The sequence below is a fragment of the Callionymus lyra genome, chromosome 17 (assembly GCF_982586985.1).
Source record: "Callionymus lyra chromosome 17, fCalLyr1.hap1.1, whole genome shotgun sequence".
Classification (NCBI taxonomy): Eukaryota; Metazoa; Chordata; class Actinopteri; order Syngnathiformes; family Callionymidae; genus Callionymus; species Callionymus lyra.
The window spans coordinates 20,982,993-21,004,040 of NC_141834.1; the positions used below are offsets into that span (position 1 = coordinate 20,982,993).

The 21,048-nt window shown below is 40.6% G+C and overlaps 1 protein-coding gene across 1 annotated transcript in view; it reads left to right on the forward strand.

Annotated features, from left to right (window-relative positions):
* nphs1 (NPHS1 adhesion molecule, nephrin) overlaps window positions 1-19,220 on the forward strand; it is a 67,458-nt gene extending 48,238 nt beyond the window's left edge. Inside the window, exons 20-29 of the mRNA XM_087779054.1 lie at window positions 3,760-3,911; window positions 7,403-7,514; window positions 7,586-7,758; window positions 7,876-7,926; window positions 10,598-10,720; window positions 11,753-11,801; window positions 11,963-12,080; window positions 18,737-18,806; window positions 18,910-19,034; window positions 19,143-19,220. Of these exons, the coding sequence (XP_087635180.1) occupies window positions 3,760-3,911; window positions 7,403-7,514; window positions 7,586-7,758; window positions 7,876-7,926; window positions 10,598-10,720; window positions 11,753-11,801; window positions 11,963-12,080; window positions 18,737-18,806; window positions 18,910-19,034; window positions 19,143-19,220 (1,051 nt within the window). The remainder of the gene's footprint in view (window positions 1-3,759; window positions 3,912-7,402; window positions 7,515-7,585; window positions 7,759-7,875; window positions 7,927-10,597; window positions 10,721-11,752; window positions 11,802-11,962; window positions 12,081-18,736; window positions 18,807-18,909; window positions 19,035-19,142) is intronic.
* Window positions 19,221-21,048: the final 1,828 nt, after the last annotated feature.

Sequence of the window (21,048 nt, forward strand, 5' to 3'; positions counted from 1 at the left end):
AAAATGTTCAGACCATGTTGGGTCAAAAATGCGTTACATTATGGTTGTGTTCTAGGGAATCATCTGGATCCGCAAATTTTTTAAAGTATTCCTCTCTGACGACAACACAAGCTCGCTTTATCCCTTTGTACGTTTATAAAACTTTTTCACAAAAAAGGACATAAAAAAAAGACGGTTAAACATTTTTTAACTGTATATTGTCAGGTTAGGAATCTTCAAATTTACATCCAACCCACGTGTTGTCTCAGGGTCAGGGCGACCCGAAAGCCCGAAAACAACTGTGTTTGTGGTATCCTTTGTGTTGTCTCTGGGTCAAGGTGAGCAACCATCCACCACTGCATATGTATTTCTGGAAGCCAGGGAGGTCGATCGCCTTGACCCAGGGACAACACAAGGGATACCACAATCACATTTGTTTTCAGGCCTTCACTGTCATCTTGACCAGAGATAACACAAGGGATACCACAAACACATTTGTTTTTTCAGGCCTTCACTGCCACCTTGACCAGAGATAACAAAAGGGGTACCACAAACATATTTGTTTTCAGGCCTTCGTTGTCACCTTGAACAGAGATAACAAAAGGGATACCACAATCACATTTATTATCAGGCCTTCGTTGTCACCTTGACCAGAGATAACAAAAGGGTTACCACAATCACATTTATTATCAGGCCTTCGTTGTCACCTTGACCAGAGATAACAAAAGGGATACCACAATCACATTTATTATCAGGCCTCCGTTGTCATCTTGACCAGAGATAACAAAAGGGTTACCACAAATACATTTGTTTTCAGGCCTTCCTTTGTCACCTTGACCAGAGATAACAAAAGGGATACCACAAACACATTTGTTTTCAGGCCTTTGTTGTCACCTTGACCAGAGATAACACAAGGGATACCACAAACACATTTGTTTTCAGGCCTTCGTTGTCACCTTGACCGGAGATAACACAAGGGATACCACAAACACATTTGTTTTCAGGCCTTTGTTGTCACCTTGACCAGAGATAACACAAGGGATACCACAAACACATTTGTTTTCAGGCCTTCGTTGTCACCTTGACCGGAGATAACACAAGGGATACCACAAACACATTTATTTTCAGGCCTTCGTTGTCATCTTGACCAGAGATAACAAAAGGGTTACCACAAATACATTTGTTTTCAGGCCTTCCTTGTCACCTTGACCAGAGATAACAAAAGGGATACCACAATCACATTTATTATCAGGCCTTCATTGTCACCTTGACCAGAGATAACACAAGGGTTAGCACAAACACATTTGTTTTCAGGCCTTCCTTGTCACCTTGACCGGAGATAACAAAAGGCATACCACAAACACATTTGTTTTCAGGCCTTCGGGTCACCTTGATCCAGAGATAACACAAGGGATACCACAAACACATTTGTTTTTTCAGGCCTTCACTGCCACCTTGACCAGAGATAACAAAAGGGTACCACAAACATATTTGTTTTCAGGCCTTCGTTGTCACCTTGACCAGAGATAACAAAAGGGTTACCACGAACACATTTGTTTTCAGTCCTTCCTTGTCACCTTGACCAGAGATAACACAAGGGATACCACAAACACATTTGTTTTCAGGCCTTCGGGTCACCTTGATCCAGAGATAACACAAGGGATACCACAATCACATTTGTTTTCAGGCCTTCGGGTCACCTTGATCCAGAGATAACACAAGGGATACCACAAACACATTTGTTTTCAGGCCTTCCTTGTCACCTTGACCAGAGATAACAAAAGGGATACCACAATCACATTTATTATCAGGCCTTCATTGTCACCTTGACCAGAGATAACACAAGGGTTAGCACAAACACATTTGTTTTCAGGCCTTCCTTGTCACCTTGACCGGAGATAACAAAAGGCATACCACAAACACATTTGTTTTCAGGCCTTCGGGTCACCTTGATCCAGAGATAACACAAGGGATACCACAAACACATTTGTTTTTTCAGGCCTTCACTGCCACCTTGACCAGAGATAACAAAAGGGGTACCACAAACATATTTGTTTTCAGGCCTTCGTTGTCACCTTGACCAGAGATAACAAAAGGGTTACCACGAACACATTTGTTTTCAGTCCTTCCTTGTCACCTTGACCAGAGATAACACAAGGGATACCACAAACACATTTGTTTTCAGGCCTTCGGGTCACCTTGATCCAGAGATAACACAAGGGATACCACAATCACATTTGTTTTCAGGCCTTCGGGTCACCTTGATCCAGAGATAACACAAGGGATACCACAAACACATTTGTTTTCAGGCCTTCCTTGTCACCTTGACCAGAGATAACAAAAGGGTTACCACAAATACATTTGTTTTCAGGCCTTCCTTGTCACCTTGACCAGAGATAACAAAAGGGATACCACAAACACATTTGTTTTCAGGCCTTTGTTGTCACCTTGACCAGAGATAACAAAAGGGATACCACAATCACATTTATTATCAGGCCTCCGTTGTCACCTTGACCAGAGATAACACAAGGGTTACCACAAATACATTTATTATCAGGCCTTCGTTGTCACCTTGACCGGAGATAACAAAAGGGATGCCACAAACACATTTGTTTTCAGGCCTTCGGGTCACCTTGATCCAGAGATAACACAAGGGATACCACAAACACATTTGTTTTCAGGCCTCCGTTGTCACCTTGATCATCATCTCTTGAGAATCACAGAGTTGACATGTGGTTTTCGAAGCGTAGAGCCGGTAGATCATCATGGCAGCCGTTTATTATCTCACTCAAAAACCAACTCCTTCTTTTTGTTTTATTAGAGAGCACTATAGTGCCACATACAGGCCTGGCATGTGTATTACATTCACTCTGTTGAAGACTAGATGTTTCACGCGTGGACAAGCCTGAAGGAAGTTTCTCTCGTGAGCGTTATATAAAATGTACGACCAAAGTTTACGATTAAAAGTGAAGTTGAGAGATTGCACGCGAGAACAGTGGAGTTTTGCACGTGTCGAGCAGATAAAGGTCTTCAAACGTGTCGTGACTAATTGCCTGATGGCAGAAACATCTTGGAAGTCAGTCGCACTCCAAGTGTTAATGCTCGGAGTATATTGCTGTTAAAGTGATCCCAACACATTGATGTCATTAATCTAAAAATAATGAACGCAGGAACTCGTCGATAACTCTCTTCACCTGCAGTTCAAGAGAAATAATCTACACTTGCGTTAATAAACTGCACAAGAAAGTAATGTACGCCGTGATCAAAGTAAACTGACAAGAGAAAAAACATTGTAGTTAGAAACTGTATATTTAGTCCAAAAGAATAATTGAAATCGTTGAGAAAATGTCAGTGAAAAGTCAAATAATAAAAGGATAATGAGACCAACTCGCTGCTGGGATCGGAGCCAAGGAATGTTAAATTGCCGCCGAGCGAAATGAAGATTAATCCTCAAATATTCTTTCGCCGTGAGCCGTAATCTGTGTCTGATAATGAGAAAATCTTTATGTTTTAGTTGAGATTAACGATGAAGGACGGCTCGAGATGAACAGAGTGATTTGGAAATGACACACAAATGGGGGAAAACTTGAGCAATAAGATTGATTTCTTTGGGAACTCATGGACACCCGTGACCTTATTCTGCAGGAAACCAAAACCTAAGACCCGTCCACTCGTTTACATAATCCAGATTATTAATCCAGATGATTAATCTACTCATTATCTTCACGTTACTTGATAATGTCAATTGAAAACGGACATTTTCCGGCGTGTTGGAAGCAGGTATGAGGAGCGGAGCGTCCGGGAAGGATCCTTCTACACCAGCACCGTCAGAGTGATGAACGTCAGCGCCCTCCTGGACTACGCCGTCTTCACCTGCATCGCCCGCAACGTCCTGGGGGAGGACAAGCTGGCCGTCCAGCTCGTCAGCACAAGTTCTGTACCTCCTTTTTGTATTCCTTCACGACGGACCGTTCTTGACTCGTCGCCTCCGTCCGTGCGTCATTATTGTGGCGTCTTGGAATCTTGACGTCGCTCCCGGCGGTGGAAGCTATCAAGTTCAGGTTCTGATCCTGTCCTCTGGAGTCACGACTGTCCTCTCCTTTCACCACATTCCTCAAGCTCTCATGTCGTGTTTTCTTCTGCTTCCGTCTCTTCTGGCCTTGAATAGAAAGTATGGAATAAGGGAAGATTTGCTTTTTGTGATTCAAAAGTGGTTCAAGAAAACCGACGACTTTCCCAACAAAAACTGAGTTAACACACGTTTTTATTAAGATAACAACTACGACAAAATAAACAAGATTCCTACGAAGAATTGTCCAGAATCGTAAGTGTCAACATCTCAGTCCAAGATAACGTGAAGCGCACAACAAACCAGGTTGAGGACAAACTAAGGGAAACTGGAAAAAACACAACAAAAAGCAGGCACTGGATCAACTGAGAACAACAAAAAGAGGAAATCCAGAAAGTCGAATGAGTGGAGAATAAAAACCATGTATCGTAGATTATAATCTGGCGCCTGTTGCTGGGAAAAGGCTCGGCTTTAAACTCTCCAGCCGATGGAGTAATTGCTGAAGAGCTGCAGCAACAGGCGCCGAGGTGCTGAACAAACTCAAACTAGTAGAAGCGGAACAGGAAGTGTGTCACAATAAAATGACAAGACATGACACTGATTATCAAATTTGTTAGATTTTAGCTGTAATGCGATTATAATTTTCAATAAAAATGAACAATGAATTTGTCCGGCTTTCAAAATAAAAGCAGAATGGCCGTGAGCTTGTCTTTCCTCGTCGTGACCTCTTCAACTCCGACCTTTTCCAACTCTACGGTTCGCCTTCATGCCAGTCACGAAAGCGTCTCCTTCGCTCTTCCGTCCACCCCGCCTGCACTCTGTTCTTCGCCTTTCTTGAACTCTGATCCCGACTACGTGAACTTCTTCTACACAAACAGCTAGAATTATTTCCCCTCAAAAACAAATTGAAAATGAAAGGAAACTCGCCAACTCGACTATATCGGTCATTAAAGCCACAAACAAAAGCTCGTTAATCCTGTGAATTAAGAGATTAAGTGTCTCTTTCGCCCGCTTCGTGGTTGGTGGGCTTTTAGGAATTAACCGAAATCTTCCGGGGATTATCGGCACCTCGAGTCGCTCAAGGTCGACGGTTACGACCGACGAGGTCACGGCCAGACGCCGGGAGGACACGTCGGATCCCGGGACGCCGGCTTTGTTCCTGATCCGGCCGTGAAAACATGAATGTTTGCAATCCAGATCCGGTTCGACTCATCATCAAACTGACTCTTCGTGTTCAATCACTGGACGTTTTTTTCTCGTTTCTTACGTTCTCATCACGCCACGCGTCAGCGGCGTTATCAGGGCCGTCAGCGGCGTTATCAGGGCCGTCACGGCGGCGACGGAGCGGTGTGTCCGACCGATCGAAGATTTGCGTCGGTTTGCGGCGGTTCGAATAACTCGTGGTCGGACCTTATCGGCACTTAATTCCGATCTCGTGGCGCCGCCGACGTGCTTTAAAAACGCCTCGGAGCGCCGTGTCCTCGCCGCCGCCGCCGCCGCCGCCGCCGCCGCCGCCATCGTCAACCTCCGCTCGCAGACGCCACTCGACACGTTTAACATCGCCGTAGAAACCAGAACAGTACAATCCCATGATAAAGTCTGTTATTCCCTGTAAATAATCCCAATTAAACCCACGTATAATTAGTTTCAAATGCTTCCTTATCTCGGGGAGCCCGCCGGGGTTTTTTTTTCCTTCTGCCTATCAGGGAGATGGAGACGAGTCTGACCCCTTCGCCCCTGAATTTAAAGAGCCGAGCCGATAGTGGGAATTATTTACTCCACAAACCGGGGCCGCCGCCTGCAGCCAGAGACGAATCGAGCGTTTCCCGGCCGCACTATCTCAGACCCGTGGCCCGGCAGCAGCAGCTTCTCCATGCTCCACATGCAGAATCAGGCGCTCGCGGCGAGGAGCGGCAACACAGGCTTGTTGTGGGAGCGAGACCGACACTGTTGACACCCCTCAACTTCGCCCCGGCTCTCCCGGCCTCCGATTGGTCGACGCGGCCGGAACGCCAAATCGACGATTTTTTTGTTTCCAGAAGATACGACGTTTGGCTCGTCGGTCGGAGTTTCTCATGAAATAATCAACGCGACCCTCGTGACCTTGATGTCGAGCTGCTGCTGCTCGCCGAGACAATCCTAGTTTCAGGTCAAACCCAAATCTTTAACCGTCTAAATTGTCTCTTTTCATATGAAGTATTGACGTCTCTGTCCGAGAACATCTTCTCTCTCGTCTCCACGACTCCACAGTAAAAACACCAGAAATCCCTTCGTTCTGGAAGTTTCACGATAAATAAATTGTGTTTTTTTAAACCAGTAATAGAAAATATCACAAAATATTGAAAGTGAACAAGTAATTTAAACGTTTTTGTGTAGTATTTCTTAATCAAGTGATATATTTTCCTTAGTTGAGTGCTTTCTATTACTATATAGAACGTTTTTAAAATGTAATTTTTGATAAACTCAGACAAAATGTTATTATATGATACAATTATTAATAAAGTCTATTTATTTTTTTTAAAGTATCATTTCGTTAAAATATATTAATTTTCATTATTGTTGTATTATTCCATAATTTCAATACTTCATTTTAAATAAAATGTCATGTAAAATACGTTTTAATGGTGATTGCTTTATTTTTCGCAGTATTTGTTTAAAGTAAAAATATCTAGTTATATATAACTGGCCTCGTTCTCGTCCTTGTAGTGGCATAAATATATATATGTACTGTATATATATATATATATATATATATATATATATATATAAAGAATGACAAAAGAACAACCAAATCAGTTTTAAAGATTTGTTTTTTACAATAAACGTCTAAATATTCACGGTGTTTGCTCATTTTTGTGTTGAAATTCAACCTCAGGCCTCTAGATGGCAGCAGTCATTACGTATTTAGCTAAAATAACAATTATTTATACATATATATATTTAATAAATTGTATAAGAATAATGATTAAGTAAATGTATGTAATTGTATATAAATAATAGTTTATTGGTTTAAAATGAATGAAATTGTAACAGATTTTTTATTATTTTTGTTTTTGTTTTGCATCATTTAAAAAAAAAATCCTTAATCTCGATGGGACTGCAGGGGGCAGTAGAGTTTCGGAGTTTTACCTCAGAAGAGAGCAAGACGTGGAGCTTCCTCCGCTGCTCCTGCTGCACCACAGAGAGTAAAGAGTCTTTGACCAAAACCCTCGTTTCTCTGATCCATAATGTAAAGTATTTATCTTTATTTAAATGTATTATCTGACCAAGATAAAAACCTGTAAAACTGTAATACTTTGAACATGATTTGTGTTTAAAGTCACAGATCCTAGAGTGTCGCGTGTCTTCCTGCAGGTCCGCCCGACCCTCCCTCCATGTTGCAGCGGGTCAGCGTGACCCATGACTCGGTCACTCTGGAATGGATCCCCGGTTTCAACGGCGGTCTGCGCCAGAAGTTCCGCATCAGGTCCGTATGAAGAATCCGTCGTGAGGTCAAAGGTCGGGCCGCGAGCGTTCTTCCTCTCCGACCCGGTACAGATTCCTGCAGAACCAGTCGCGCAGCTACCAGTACGTGGACGTGTTCCCGCCCGGGGCGACCGTCTTCACGGTGGGCGACCTGCAGCCGCTCGCCGCCTACGGCTTCTCCGTCAACGCCCGCAACAAGATGGGCGAGAGCAGATACGAGGCGCTTCTGTCCGTCACAACCACAGGTCGGTCAAGTTAACCCAGTCCATCGTGTGAACCCACCAGATTTGGCGTCACAGATAGGATTGAGACCAGTTTCATGTTTTCACGTCTTCATCTGACCTTGTGTTGTTCATCTTCAGAGAGACCACAGCTGGACGAGACCCTCACCGAGGATGACATCACTGCAGAGGGTATGTCATTCACCAGTGCAGCCTCCAGAGGGAGCTCTTCCCGGGGATGTTATAATTTTCACCTGATTCTATTGGTTAAAACTTGATAATGTCTGCATCTGAATGTTGATTCTGCGAGGAAGGAGTGAGTATTGACAATAATCTGTTGATACGTATCATAATACAGCGATACTGTAGTAACAAGTATATATGTGTAGTATTGTCCAGTACTTGACTCTGGTGTTGTGATAGTGTAGTAACAAGTATATATGTGTAGTTTTGTCCAGTACTCGACTCTGGTGTTGTGATAGTGTAGTAACAAGTATATATGTGTAGTATTGTCCAGTACTTGACTCTGGTGTTGTGATAGTGTAGTAACAAGTGTATATGTGTAGTATTTTCCAGTACTTGACTCTGGTGTTGTGATAGTGTAGTAACAAGTATGTATGTGTAGTATTGTCCAGTACTTGACTCTGGTGTTGTGATAGTGTAGTAACAAGTGTATATGTGTAGTATTGTCCAGTACTTGACTCTGGTGTTGTGATAGTGTAGTAACAAGTATATATGTGTAGTATTGTCCAGTACTTGACTCTGGTGTTGTGATAGTGTAGTAACAAGTATATATGTGTAGTATTGTCCAGTACTTGACTCTGGTGTTGTGATAGTGTAGTAACAAGTGTATATGTGTAGTATTGTCCAGTACTTGACTCTGGTGTTGTGATAGTGTAGTAACAAGTATGTATGTGTAGTATTGTCCAGTACTTGACTCTGGTGTTGTGATAGTGTAGAAACAAGTATATATGTGTAGTATTGTCAAGTACTTGACTCTGGTGTTGTGATAGTGTAGAAACAAGTATATATGTGTAGTATTGTCCAGTACTTGACTCTGGTGTTGTGATAGTGTAGTAACAAGTATGTATGTGTAGTATTGTCCAGTACTTGACTCTGGTGTTGTGATAGTGTAGTAACAAGTATATATGTGTAGTATTGTCCAGTACTTGACTCTGGTGTTGTGATAGTGTAGAAACAAGTATATATGTGTAGTATTGTCAAGTACTTGACTCTGGTGTTGTGATAGTGTAGAAACAAGTATATATGTGTAGTATTGTCCAGTACTTGACTCTGGTGTTGTGATAGTGTAGTAACAAGTATGTATGTGTAGTATTGTCCAGTACTTGACTCTGGTGTTGTGATAGTGTAGTAACAAGTATGTATGTGTAGTATTGTCCAGTACTTGACTCTGGTGTTGTGATAGTGTAGTAACAAGTATATATGTGTAGTATTGTCCAGTATTTGACTCTAGTGTTGTGATAGTGTAGTAACAAGTATATATGTGTAGTATTGTCCAGTACTTGACTCTAGTATTGTGATAGTGTAGTAACAAGTATATATGTGTAGTATTGTCCAGTACTTGACTCTGGTGTTGTGATAGTGTAGTAACAAGTATATATGTGTAGTATTGTCCAGTACTTGACTCTGGTGTTGTGATAGTGTAGTAACAAGTATATATGTGTAGTATTGTCCAGTATTTGACTCTAGTGTTGTGATAGTGTAGTAACAAGTATATATGTGTAGTATTGTCCAGTACTTGACTCTAGTATTGTGATAGTGTAGTAACAAGTATATATGTGTAGTATTGTCCAGTACTTGACTCTGGTGTTGTGATAGTGTAGTAACAAGTATATATGTGTAGTATTGTCCAGTACTTGACTCTGGTGTTGTGATAGTGTAGTAACAAGTATGTATGTGTAGTATTGTCCAGTACTTGACTCTGGTGTTGTGATAGTGTAGTAACAAGTATGTATGTGTAGTATTGTCCAGTACTTGACTCTGGTGTTGTGATAGTGTAGTAACAAGTATATATGTGTAGTATTGTCCAGGATTTAACTCTGGTGTTGTGATAGTGTAGTAACAAGTATATATGTGTAGTATTGTCCAGTACTTGACTCTGGTGCTGTGATAGTGTAGTAACAAGTATATATGTGTAGTATTGTCGAGTACTTGACTCTGGTGTTGTGATAGTGTAGTAACAAGTATATATGTGTAGTATTGTCCAGTACTTGACTCTGGTGTTGTGATAGTGTAGTAACAAGGATATATGTGTAGTATTGTCCAGTACTTGACTCTGGTGCTGTGATAGTGTAGTAACAAGTATATATGTGTAGTATTGACCAGTACTTGACTCTGGTGTTGTGATAGTGTAGTAACAAGTATATATGTGTAGTATTGTCCAGTACTTGACTCTGGTGCTGTGATAGTGTAGTAACAAGTATATATGTGTAGTATTGTCCAGTACTTGACTCTGGTGTTGTGATAGTGTAGTAACAAGTATATATGTGTAGTATTGTCCAGTACTTGACTCTGGTGTTGTGATAGTGTAGTAACAAGTATATATGTGTAGTATTATCCAGTACTTTGGTACCAGACTCTGGTGTTGTAGTATTTACAGACCACATGACTCTTGACGAAGTCGTAACTAATTTCATTTGTTTTCAAACAAAAATATGTCCAAACATCAGCTTTAAAAGCTGTATCCTCTCATCCTCAGTCATCCCTAGGATCTTGTACGATTTAATTGTTCATTTATCTGCGGAGGACGTAATGACTGCTGCCATCTAGTGGCCTCTAGTGTGATTGCAACACAAAAATGAACAGATTGTACAAATGATGTTGTGGTTCTTGTGTGCGACAGGTGTGCGAGGTCTGTCCATGTACCTGACCTCAGTCTTCACCGTGGTCTCAGGAGTCCTGCTGGTCCTCAACTCACTCGGCTGCTACCTGGGAATCCGCTGGAGGAGGAAGAAGAAACTACGAGGTGTTTAGAACATGATCCTAACTGTGACGCCACGCGTCGCTCAGTGGTCGCCATGGCGACGTCTTGTCAGGACTAGTTAGTCAGTTAACTAACAAGGTCACGTTCAGCAGTATAAACAAGTTGAAGGCTGCGACACATTCCTGAGCCAGAGCGTCAGGGACACTGAGTCACATGATGTCGTTCTTTTATCAAATACATATATTTTTAATGACCTTCAAACACTGGTTTCAAAGATAAGAAATACTTGTGAGTATAATAGAGTTTGTTTGACGTTTAAAATTTTTTTTTCTTCTTTCACTTCTCATAAAATATAAGATTGATTCACTAAAAATAGTCACTTTGTCTGGATTTGAAATTAAGGATTTTTTTTCCATCGTCAATATTATTTGTGCATCAATTTTATTTATGTATTTATTTACAAGTGTGTTGTTTGTTTATGTTTATTTCATATATTATTTTAAAGAACAAGTATTTTCCCTCTCTCCTCTCATCCCTCTCTTCCCTTTCTTTCCTCTCTTCTCTCTATCCCCTCTCATCCCTCTCTTCTCTCTCTCTTCCATCTCTTTCCTCTCTTCTCTCTATCTCCCCTCGCATCCCTCTCTTCTCTCTCTCTCATTCTCATCCCTCTCATCCCTCTCATCCCTCTCTCTCCCCTCTCTCATCCCTCTCTCCCCTTCTCTTACCTCTCTCACCTCTCTCTTCCCTCTCATCCTTCTCTCTTCCCTCTCTCATCCCTCTCTCTTTCCTCTCTTTTCCCTCTCTCACCCCTCTCTCTTCCCTCTCACTTCCCTCTCATCCTTCTCTCTTCCCTCTCTCATCCCTCACTCTTCCCTCTCTCTTCCCTCTCATCCTTCTCTCTTCCCTCACTCTTCCCTCTCTCTTCCCTCTCATCCTTCTCTCTTCCCTCTCATCCCTCTCATCCCTCTCATCCCTCTCTCTTCCCTCTCATCCTTCTCTCTTCCCTCACTCTTCCCTCTCATCCTTCTCTCTTCCCTCTTCCCTCTCATCCCTCTCTTCCCTCTCTCCCTGCAGCAGCCAGAGCAGCCAGCCTGCAGGAAGGAAAGAAGACGGAGGACGAGAGGTATTAAAATCAAATATCCAGAGTAAGATTAGGAGGCGGCGAGAACAACAAGACTGCGTCGACATAAATCCTTCATCAGCAGCACAAATCCGTCTCTGATTCCTCAGTCTTGGCGCTTTTATTGCTTCTACTTTGAGGTCAGAGGTCACCATTATCCACAGGTCCAGCCGGTCCAGCAACAGGTACTCGAGCGGCGAGAGAATCAACGCGGCGGCGCGACGGACGCTCGTGGACTCGGGGTCGGAGACGGACAGTAATATCTACGAGAGCGTGGCTGCGGTAAGAAGCGCTGAGTCAACAGGGTTGAGGGATGTGATGAGTCTGGCAGCCCATCATCATTCAGGGGAAATGGAAGGTAAACTAATGAAAGCTTCAGATGTTCGGATCAATGCTCCGTCATTATCATTCACTCTGCACACAAGCTTCAGGAAAACATCCAAACTGTACTTTTATCTGAACTAATGCTTCGTGTTCTTCAGCTACGAGGATTTTTGTTAATTTGTTGGTTTCTGCTTAGATTACATGGAAGTACATCAGTGTTTATTATTGCAGTAGATTATTCGTGGATTAATGGAATAGTTTCTTTATTACACTACATTTTTATACTGAATTTAAATGTCTACAAATTAAAAAAATATATATATAGAATTTAAAACTTATATTTTTATATTATTATAATGAGAATATCAATGGGGGAAAAAATAAATAATTAAGGAATGTTTTGATATTATATTATTATTTTATTGCATTGTATATATATATATATATATATATATATATATATATATAAGCAATGCGATAAATAATAATATTATTATTTTATCGCATTATTTTATCGCATTGTATATATATATACATATATATATATTGTATATATATATATATATATATATATATATATAAGCAATGCGATAAATAATAATATTATTATTTTATCGCATTATTTTATCGCATTGTATATATATATACATATATATATATTGTATATATATATATATATATATATATATATTTTGATCTGATGATCTGTGTGTTTGAGATAAATTTCAGATAAAATAAAAAACAACAAACATCAAAGATAATCCAATAATGATAAAACTGGATTCCAACATATTTTGTAGGGAAATATTTCTGATAAATTGAACCTTTAGGATAAATATCCTACTGTTTTTGGCCCCAACCTTGACTTCTATATTTTGGGCCCTTGTGTGATTGACACATTGATGGAACACAAACAAAAAAACACTTGTTTTCTCCATTTGTATCTATCGATGCTAAATTTAGCAAACAATATGTTCCTCTTTTTCTAAATTTGGATGTTGTTTGAATATTTTCCTCAAATATTTTGCACTCAACTCTTCATTGCGTCCTTTGAAGGAAATGTAAAAATTAATTTTGGACGTGAAAATGTGTCCAGAAAAATTGTCAAAATCACATCTTGTGAATAAAAAAACGAATAAAAACACTTGAATTACCAAAAGGAAAAAACCTCTGAAGTGTAATATGATGATGAATTTATCAAAGACGCTCAATAGAAACCTTTTTATTCCCGCAGCCATGAATAGGCAGCGACTCTCAAGGTCGCCACGAGTCTGGTGTGTAAAGAGTATCTTGTCAGAGTTCACTGAACAAAACACAGGTTTTCCTAAAAAAATATTTTTCCACCATCAGACCAATTTCTAATATTTTTAGAGTATTGATAGATAGAGTTCTGAGGCTTTTGCTCGAAACATGATTTTATTAGCGACACGTTTCACATTGTTTAGCCGAGACTTCTTTTGAGACCAATGCGAGAAACCTGTGTTTGTGGGATCCCTTGTGGTCTCAGGGTCAAGGTGACCCAAAGGCCTGAAAATAAATGTGTTTGTGGGATCCCTTGTGGTCTCAGGGTCAAGGTGACCCAAAGGCCTGAAAATAAATGTGCTATTATTATTATGTGCTAGTGCTGAAGCGCGGAGCTGTTAGTTCGCTGTTATATCCCCGTAGCAGTTTCACAAACCGTTAATTATCGTATTCTAAAAGTTTCCACCGAAAACAAAATCGGATTATAATTATTATCCTCAAGGTTGGGGTGTTTACTCCTTCACAGACGTGTCACAGAGACAACAAATGTGTTTGTGAGATCCCCTGTTGTCTCTGGGTCGAACACATTTGTTGTCTCTGTGACACGTCTCTGAAGGATTAAACTCCACACCCCGACCTTGAGGATAATAATTGATCCGATTTTGTTTTCGGTGTAAACTTTTAGAGTACGATAATTAACGGTTTGTGAAACTGCTACGGGGATATAACAGCGAACTAACAGCTCCGCGCTTCAGTTCATTTGACATGTAAACTCTGTTTTACTAGCACATAATAATAATAGCACATTTATTTTCAGGCCTTTGGGTTACCTTGACCCTGAGACAACAAGGGATCTCACAAACACATTTGTTGTCTCCGTGACACGTCTCTGAAGGAGTAAACTCCACACCCCGACCTTGAGGATAATAATTGATCCGATTTTGTTTTCGGTGTAAACTTTTAGAGTACGATAATTAACGGTTTGTGAAACTGCTACGGGGATATAACAGCGAACTAACAGCTCCGCGCTTCAGTTCATTTGACATGTAAACTCTGTTTTACTAGCACATAATAATAATAGCACATTTATTTTCAGGCCTTTGGGTTACCTTGACCCTGAGACAACAAGGGATCTCACAAACACATTTGTTGTCTCCGTGACACGTCTCTGAAGGAGTAAACTCCACACCCCGACCTTGAGGATAATAATTGATCCGATTTTGTTTTCGGTGGAAACTTTTAGAGTACGATAATTAACGGTTTGTAAAACTGCTACGGGGATATAACAGCGAACTAACAGCTCCGCGCTTCAGTTCATTTGACATGTAAACTCTGTTTTACTAGCACATAATAATAATAGCACATTTATTTTCAGGCCTTTAGGTTACCTTGACCCTGAGACAACAAGGGATCTCACAAACACATTTGTTGTCTCTGTGACACGTCTCTGAAGGAGTAAACTCCACACCCCGACCTTGAGGATAATAATTGATCCGATTTTGTTTTCGGTGGAAACTTTTAGAGTACGATAATTAACGGTTTGTGAAACTGCTACGGGGATATAACAGCGAACTAACAGCTCCGCGCTTCGGTTCATTTGACATGTAAACTCTGTTTTACTAGCACATAATAATAATAGCACACTTATTTTCAGGCCTTTGGGTTACCTTGACCCTGAGACAACAAGGGATCTCACAAACACATTTGTTGTCTCCGTGACACGTCTCTGAAGGAGTAAACTCCACATCCCGACCTTGAGGATAATAATTGATCCGATTTTGTTTTCGGAGGAAACTTTTAGAGTACGATAATTAACAGTTTGTGAAACTGCTACGGGGATATAACAGCGAACTAACAGCTCCGCGCTTCAGTTCATTTGACATGTAAACTCTGTTTTACTAGCACATAATAATAATAGCACATTTATTTTCAGGCCTTTGGGTAACCTTGACCCTGAGACAACAAGGGATCTCACAAACACATTTGTTGTCTCCGTGACACGTCTCTGAAGGAGTAAACTCCACACCCCGACCTTGAGGATAATAATTGATCCGATTTTGTTTTCGGAGGAAACTTTTAGAGTACGATAATTAACGGTTTGTGAAACTGCTACGGGGATATAACAGCGAACTAACAGCTCCGCGCTTCAGTTCATTTGACATGTAAACTCTGTTTTACTAGCACATAATAATAATAGCACATTTATTTTCAGGCCTTTGGGTAACCTTGACCCTGAGACAACAAGGGATCTCACAAACACATTTGTTGTCTCCGTGACACGTCTCTGAAGGAGTAAACTCCACACCCCGACCTTGAGGATAATAATTGATCCGATTTTGTTTTCGGTGGAAACTTTTAGAGTACGATAATTAACGGTTTATGAAACTGCTACGGGGATATAACAGCGAACTAACAGCTCCGCGCTTCAGTTCATTTGACATGTAAAATCTGTTTTACTAGCACATAATAATAATAGCACATTTATTTACAGGCCTTTGGGTTACCTTGACCCTGAGACAACAAGGGATCTCACAAACACATTTGTTGTCTCCGTGACACGTCTCTGAAGGAGTAAACTCCACACCCCGACCTTGAGGATAATAATTGATCCGATTTTGTTTTCGGTGTAAACTTTTAGAGTACGATAATTAACGGTTTGTGAAACTGCTACGGGGATATAACAGCGAACTAACAGCTCCGCGCTTCAGTTCATTTGACATGTAAACTCTGTTTTACTAGCACATAATAATAATAGCACATTTATTTTCAGGCCTTTGGGTTACCTTGACCCTGAGACAACAAGGGATCTCACAAACACATTTGTTGTCTCCGTGACACGTCTCTGAAGGAGTAAACTCCACACCCCGACCTTAAGGATAATAATTGATCCGATTTTGTTTTCGGTGGAAACTTTTAGAGTACGATAATTAACGGTTTGTGAAACTGCTACGGGGATATAACAGCGAACTAACAGCTCCGCGCTTCAGTTCATTTGACATGTAAACTCTGTTTTACTAGCACATAATAATAATAGCACATTTATTTTCAGGCCTTTGGGTTACCTTGACCCTGAGACAACAAGGGATCTCACAAACACATTTGTTGTCTCCGTGACACGTCTCTGAAGGAGTAAACTCCACACCCCGACCTTGAGGATAATAATTGATCCGATTTTGTTTTCGGTGTAAACTTTTAGAGTACGATAATTAACGGTTTGTGAAACTGCTACGGGATATAACAGCGAACTAACAGCTCCGCGCTTCAGTTCATTTGACATGTAAACTCTGTTTTACTAGCACATAATAATAATAGCACATTTATTTTCAGGCCTTTGGGTTACCTTGACCCTGAGACAACAAGGGATCTCACAAACACATTTGTTGTCTCCGTGACACGTCTCTGAAGGAGTAAACTCCACACCCCGACCTTGAGGATAATAATTGATCCGATTTTGTTTTCGGTGGAAACTTTTAGAGTACGATAATTAACGGTTTGTGAAACTGCTACGGGATATAACAGCGAACTAACAGCTCCGCGCTTCAGTTCATTTGACATGTAAACTCTGTTTTACTAGCACATAATAATAATAGCACATTTATTTTCAGGCCTTTGGGTTACCTTGACCCTGAGACAACAAGGGATCTCACAAACACATTTGTTGTCTCCGTGACACGTCTCTGAAGGAGTAAACTCCACACCCCGACCTTGAGGATAATAATTGATCCGATTTTGTTTTCGGTGGAAACTTTTAGAGTACGATAATTAACGGTTTGTGAAACTGCTACGGGGATATAATAGCGAACTAACAGCTCCGCACTTCAGTTCATTTGACATGTAAACTCTGTTTTACTAGCACATAATAATAATAGCACATTTATTTTCAGGCCTTTGGGTTACCTTGACCCTGAGACAACAAGGGATCTCACAAACACATTTGTTGTCTCCGTGACACGTCTCTGAAGGAGTAAACTCCACACCCCGACCTTGAGGATAATAATTGATCCGATTTTGTTTTCGGTGGAAACTTTTAGAGTACGATAATTAACGGTTTGTGAAACTGCTACGGGATATAACAGCGAACTAACAGCTCCGCGCTTCAGTTCATTTGACATGTAAACTCTGTTTTACTAGCACATAATAATAATAGCACATTTATTTTCAGGCCTTTGGGTTACCTTGACCCTCAGACAACAAGGGATCCCACAAACACATTTGTTGTCTCCGTGACACGTCTCTGAAGGAGTAAACTCCACACCCCGACCTTGATGATAATAATTGATCCGATTTTGTTTTCGGAGGAAACTTTTAGTAACGGTTTGTGAAACTGCTACGGGGATATAACAGCGAACTAACAGCTCCGCGCTTCAGTTCATTTGATATGTAAACTCTGTTTTACTAGCACATAATAATAATAGCACATTTATTTTCAGGCCTTTGGGTTACCTTGACCCTGAGACAACAAGGGATCTCACAAACACATTTGTTGTCTCCGTGACACGTCTCTGAAGGAGTAAACTCCACACCCCGACCTTGAGGATAATAATTGATCCGATTTGGTTTTCGGTGGAAACTTTTAGAGTACGATAATTAACGGTTTGTGAAACTGCTACGGGGATATAACAGCGAACTAACAGCTCCGCGCTTCAGTTCATTTGACATGTAAACTCTGTTTTACTAGCACATAATAATAATAGCACATTTATTTTCAGGCCTTTGGGTTACCTTGACCCTCAGACAACAAGGGATCCCACAAACACATTTGTTGTCTCCGTGACACGTCTCTGAAGGAGTAAACTCCACACCCCGACCTTGAGGATAATAATTGATCCGATTTTGTTTTCGGTGTAAACTTTTAGAGTACGATAATTAACGGTTTGTGAAACTGCTACGGGGATATAACAGCGAACTAACAGCTCCGCGCTTCAGTTCATTTGACATGTAAACTCTGTTTTAGTAGCACATAATAATAATAGCACATTTATTTTCAGGCCTTTAGGTTACCTTGACCCTGAGACAACAAGGGATCCAACAAACACATTTGTTGTCTCTGTGACACGTCTCTGAAGGAGTAAACTCCACACCCCGACCTTGAGGATAATAATTGATCCGATTTTGTTTTCGGTGGAAACTTTTAGAGTACGATAATTAACGGTTTGTGAAACTGCTACGGGGATATAACAGCGAACTAACAGCTCCGCGCTTCAGTTCATTTGACATGTAAACTCTGTTTTACTTTTTCATTGACGTGCAAGTAAAATGTGTGACTTTAAACCAGAACTGATTTCTTTGTTTAAGTCTAACCCGAGAGACACATTTTGAAGTGTCGTCTGGAGACGTCACCTAATCTTTCCTTTGTCTCACGTTCATTTTAGGAAAGTTCCCATTATTATTATCCGTCCGTTGATTACCTGCCGCCGCTGCGTCCACATCCTGAGGAAGCGGGTGAGTTCGATATGACGCAGATTTAAGCGGCCAATAGTAAACAAGTCATTCATAACGCGGCGTCTTCGGGGAACGTGATTGCTTTTCCCGTTCGTGCTTCAAGCCGGCGGGGGGGTTTGTCGGGACCCTCGCAGCCGACCCTACGAGGACGTGAGGGACTTGTACCAGGATGTCCTCCCTTCCTGTCCTCGTCTGCCGGGGCAGGGCTTCGAGGATGAGCGGCGCGAGGTGAGACCGCCGGCTCTTTGTTTTGGTTTAAGTGGGATCACGTGAAAACCGTGATGTTTTAAAGACGTCGGGATCTTCTGGTCTTTGATGAGACTCGTGTCCCAGCAGGGTCCCGGTCCTGGGCGGGAGCCGCGGATCCAGAGAGCCTCAGATCTTCCCTTTGAACTGCGAGGCGAGTTAGTCTGAAGGAGTGCGTCCGAAGACCTCTTTCCTTTTCGGCGTCGACCACGAATGTTTCACACCTCGACTGTGTTCGGCCCTCGAGGAAGTATTCAGTTTCCCTTCATCAGCGATCGATTCCAAACTCCTTTTGTCTCGTTTCATTTACCAAAGACTTGAAATTCACCCGAGAAGAAACAACAACAAAAACGAAAATCATCCTTGTGGTCCTTTTTTTATGCTAATTCAGAGGCAGGTCGCAGGGGCAGCAGGTTTTCTCAAAGAAGCCCAGACTTTCCTCTTTAAAACTACGTCGTCCAGCTCTTCCCGAGGGTCCCCGAGACATTCCCGAGACAAGAGACCTAATAGTGCTAAGGCAAATACTAAAGCAGGGGCCACAATAGACACCGTGACTAATATAAGGGGCCGTCAACACGAAAGACACAAGGGACCCTCTTTTTTTAAGGGGAAATATAAAAGTACATTCTTGAATAGGTTTAAGTTTTATTCTGATTGAATATCATTTCATTCTTTTCTCTCTATTTAGTTATTTTTAAGATTCCATAGAAACAAATGGTATATTTACAAATATTACAATAGTAAAAGTAAATAAATGTCATTTAAAAATATATATTATAATGTTAAATACGTTTCGTCATCATTTATTTTATATAAATTCCTTTTTAAATGTGATATAAAAGCTCTTTATTTCCCAAAGAAATTGAAAACGTTACCCAGAAAAATAAAAGAAAGAACAGGAAAAAAAAGATATTTATCAAGTTATATGTTGATACTAGAGATAAAATATTGATAAAAGTATTAAAAACATGTTTGATATTGTATTGTGACCTCATGTCACCAGGTATCACAGACCAGGCGTGTATATATATGTATATATATATATATATATATATATATGTATATATATATATATATGTATATATATATATATATATATATATATATATATATATATATATATATATATATATATATATATACATATATACATATGTATATATGTATATATATATATATGTATATATATATATATATATATATACATACAATCAATTAAACAAACTACAAATTCACCAACAAAACTTTCAATCACTCAAAATCCCGAAAACGCTTCCAGGTCTTTTGTTTTTCTTCTAGTTGAATTGATTGTGTTTTTTTAACGAATAAAACTTTAACATTAAGTAAAAAAGTGTGTATTTAATGTCTGAAATAAAACAGGTTCAAGGATTTGTGTGAATTCTTTCAAAAGTTGCCAAAAATGTTTAAGAGTTTAAATGTATTTTCTAATTCTTTATTTATGTTTTTGGTTCTTTTTTCTTCGACTCTTGGAAGCAGCATCTGAAGTATTTTTCCAGATGGTTGGACTTCACAAGATCTCAACTCATTCCGGCGACTTTTATTTATTTTCTGGGCTTCACCATAAATAACTTTTCCCTCAGTTTCTCTTTCAATCTCCGTCGAATCCTCCTCTCGCGGCGTCTTCTGCCTTTAATTGGACTTGAAGACGAGCAGAAATATTTATTCACGGAGGAGCTTTTTTTCATTTTGCTTCTGGACACCAGGAGAGTAAACAATTTAGCAGGTCCTGGAGCCTCCTGGTCGTCTCCCTGGTGTTCCTACTGTAGACCCTGGAGGCTCCAGACTAGATCTGGACCTGGAGAGAGGAGGTGGATGATGGGGGAGGATGATGGGGGAGGATGATGGGGGAGGATGATAGGGGAGGATGATGGGGGAGGATGATGGGGGAGGATGATAGGGGAGGATGATGGGGGAGGATGTGGGGAGGATGTAGGGGAGGATGATGGGGGAGGATGATGGGGGAGGATGATAGGGG